General features: G+C 41.0%; 1 protein-coding gene across 1 annotated transcript in view; it reads left to right on the forward strand.

The window, feature by feature from the left end:
• The window catches only part of LOC101863594 (neuroglobin), a gene marked incomplete in the record, with an annotated part of 110731 nt that extends 109802 nt beyond the window's left edge, over window positions 1-929 (forward strand). Inside the window, 1 exon segment of the mRNA XM_013084448.2 lies at window positions 209-929. Within this exon segment, the coding sequence (XP_012939902.1) occupies window positions 209-334 (126 nt within the window).
• Window positions 930-1310: the final 381 nt, after the last annotated feature.

Here is a 1310-nt window from a genome sequence, read left to right on the forward strand (position 1 = left end):
ATATGGCCTGTTGATCATTAATTTTTTAGATATCATAATCTACCCTTCTGGCTCCAAAAAGACAATGTCTTGCGATGCCATTTCCTGAATTTATGAAACAATAAGGTGGCTCTCATTTGACTAATTTCCAAATGAATTATTATTAAGATACGAACACAGTCAGTGTCTGAAATCTAACAATGATTTTTTTCTGCTTTCTCAGTTGGTTGGCCCACAGTTCAACAACGCCATACAGCCAGCTCTGGGAGACAAATGGACCCCGGAAGTGGAACAAGCATGGGCAGATCTCTTCCGGTACATAACTCACGTGATGAAAGAGACCATGGTCATGTGACATTGGTACCTCTTCAACATGTTTCAAGACAACATGATCGGACAAAGGCAAGAAACGTCTTCGGTGACACAGGCCTTTCTATGTGCACCAGTGTAAAATGAAGAGACATTCGCAAACTGATGCCAGTGACTTGTCATGTGACTTATCACAAAAAGATCACCTGAGACAAATGAATTACCCACAAAGTGAAAATGGCGGTGGTCACACCTTATTGGCGAATACATTACGCCATAATAATGATATGTGCATTCATACATTGGCGTGCTCTATGCACATTACATATATTATTACCCTAGTAACAGGTGAAAGATCCAGGGGAAGACCACGTGGAAGCTGGAGAAGAGTCTCAGAATTTGATGTACTGAAAAGTGGGAAGACTTGGAATAACTTCAAACAGCTAGCCGAGGATAGGGAAAAGCGAATGTGTTTGTTCGTTGCCTATATCCAGGGCGAGAAATGCAATGTTGATGTAACCCTAGAAGATTCAAATACATTCTCGTTTTTCTTGAAAACATACCGTGCAAGCACTCGTTTAAGCGCTCAGACACTCACAGATATTAAAGAGACGTCGGTACTTGCCCTTCTTAATAAAAAATGTTGTGGTCACACGATAACAGTGCATTAATGGACAAAGCACATGTGGCCGATAAAAAGCATGGCACATTATAAAGCCAGTGATACATACGTCATGTTGTGAAATTGGGTTATGATCAAGTGACGGCACAGGATAAATCGTGTTACAAAAGAGAAAATGCACAGAATAAGCAAAAACTGTTTTATTTTTTTAAGGATTGCAGATTCTTTGGAGATTTTCTTCCGACAGCATCGCCCTCTGTATCGCTGGGTTTGTGGCCTGCAACCTCGAGATGTCGACCATGATGAAGGCGTCAGTTTTCGTGAATTCTATTATCCAAGGAATAATTGGCAACTCTTCGGATATTAGGACTTAACACAGCGGGAGAACCTTCACCATTGG

Source organism: Aplysia californica, unplaced genomic scaffold (assembly GCF_000002075.1).
Source record: "Aplysia californica isolate F4 #8 unplaced genomic scaffold, AplCal3.0 scaffold00293, whole genome shotgun sequence".
Classification (NCBI taxonomy): domain Eukaryota; kingdom Metazoa; phylum Mollusca; class Gastropoda; order Aplysiida; family Aplysiidae; genus Aplysia; species Aplysia californica.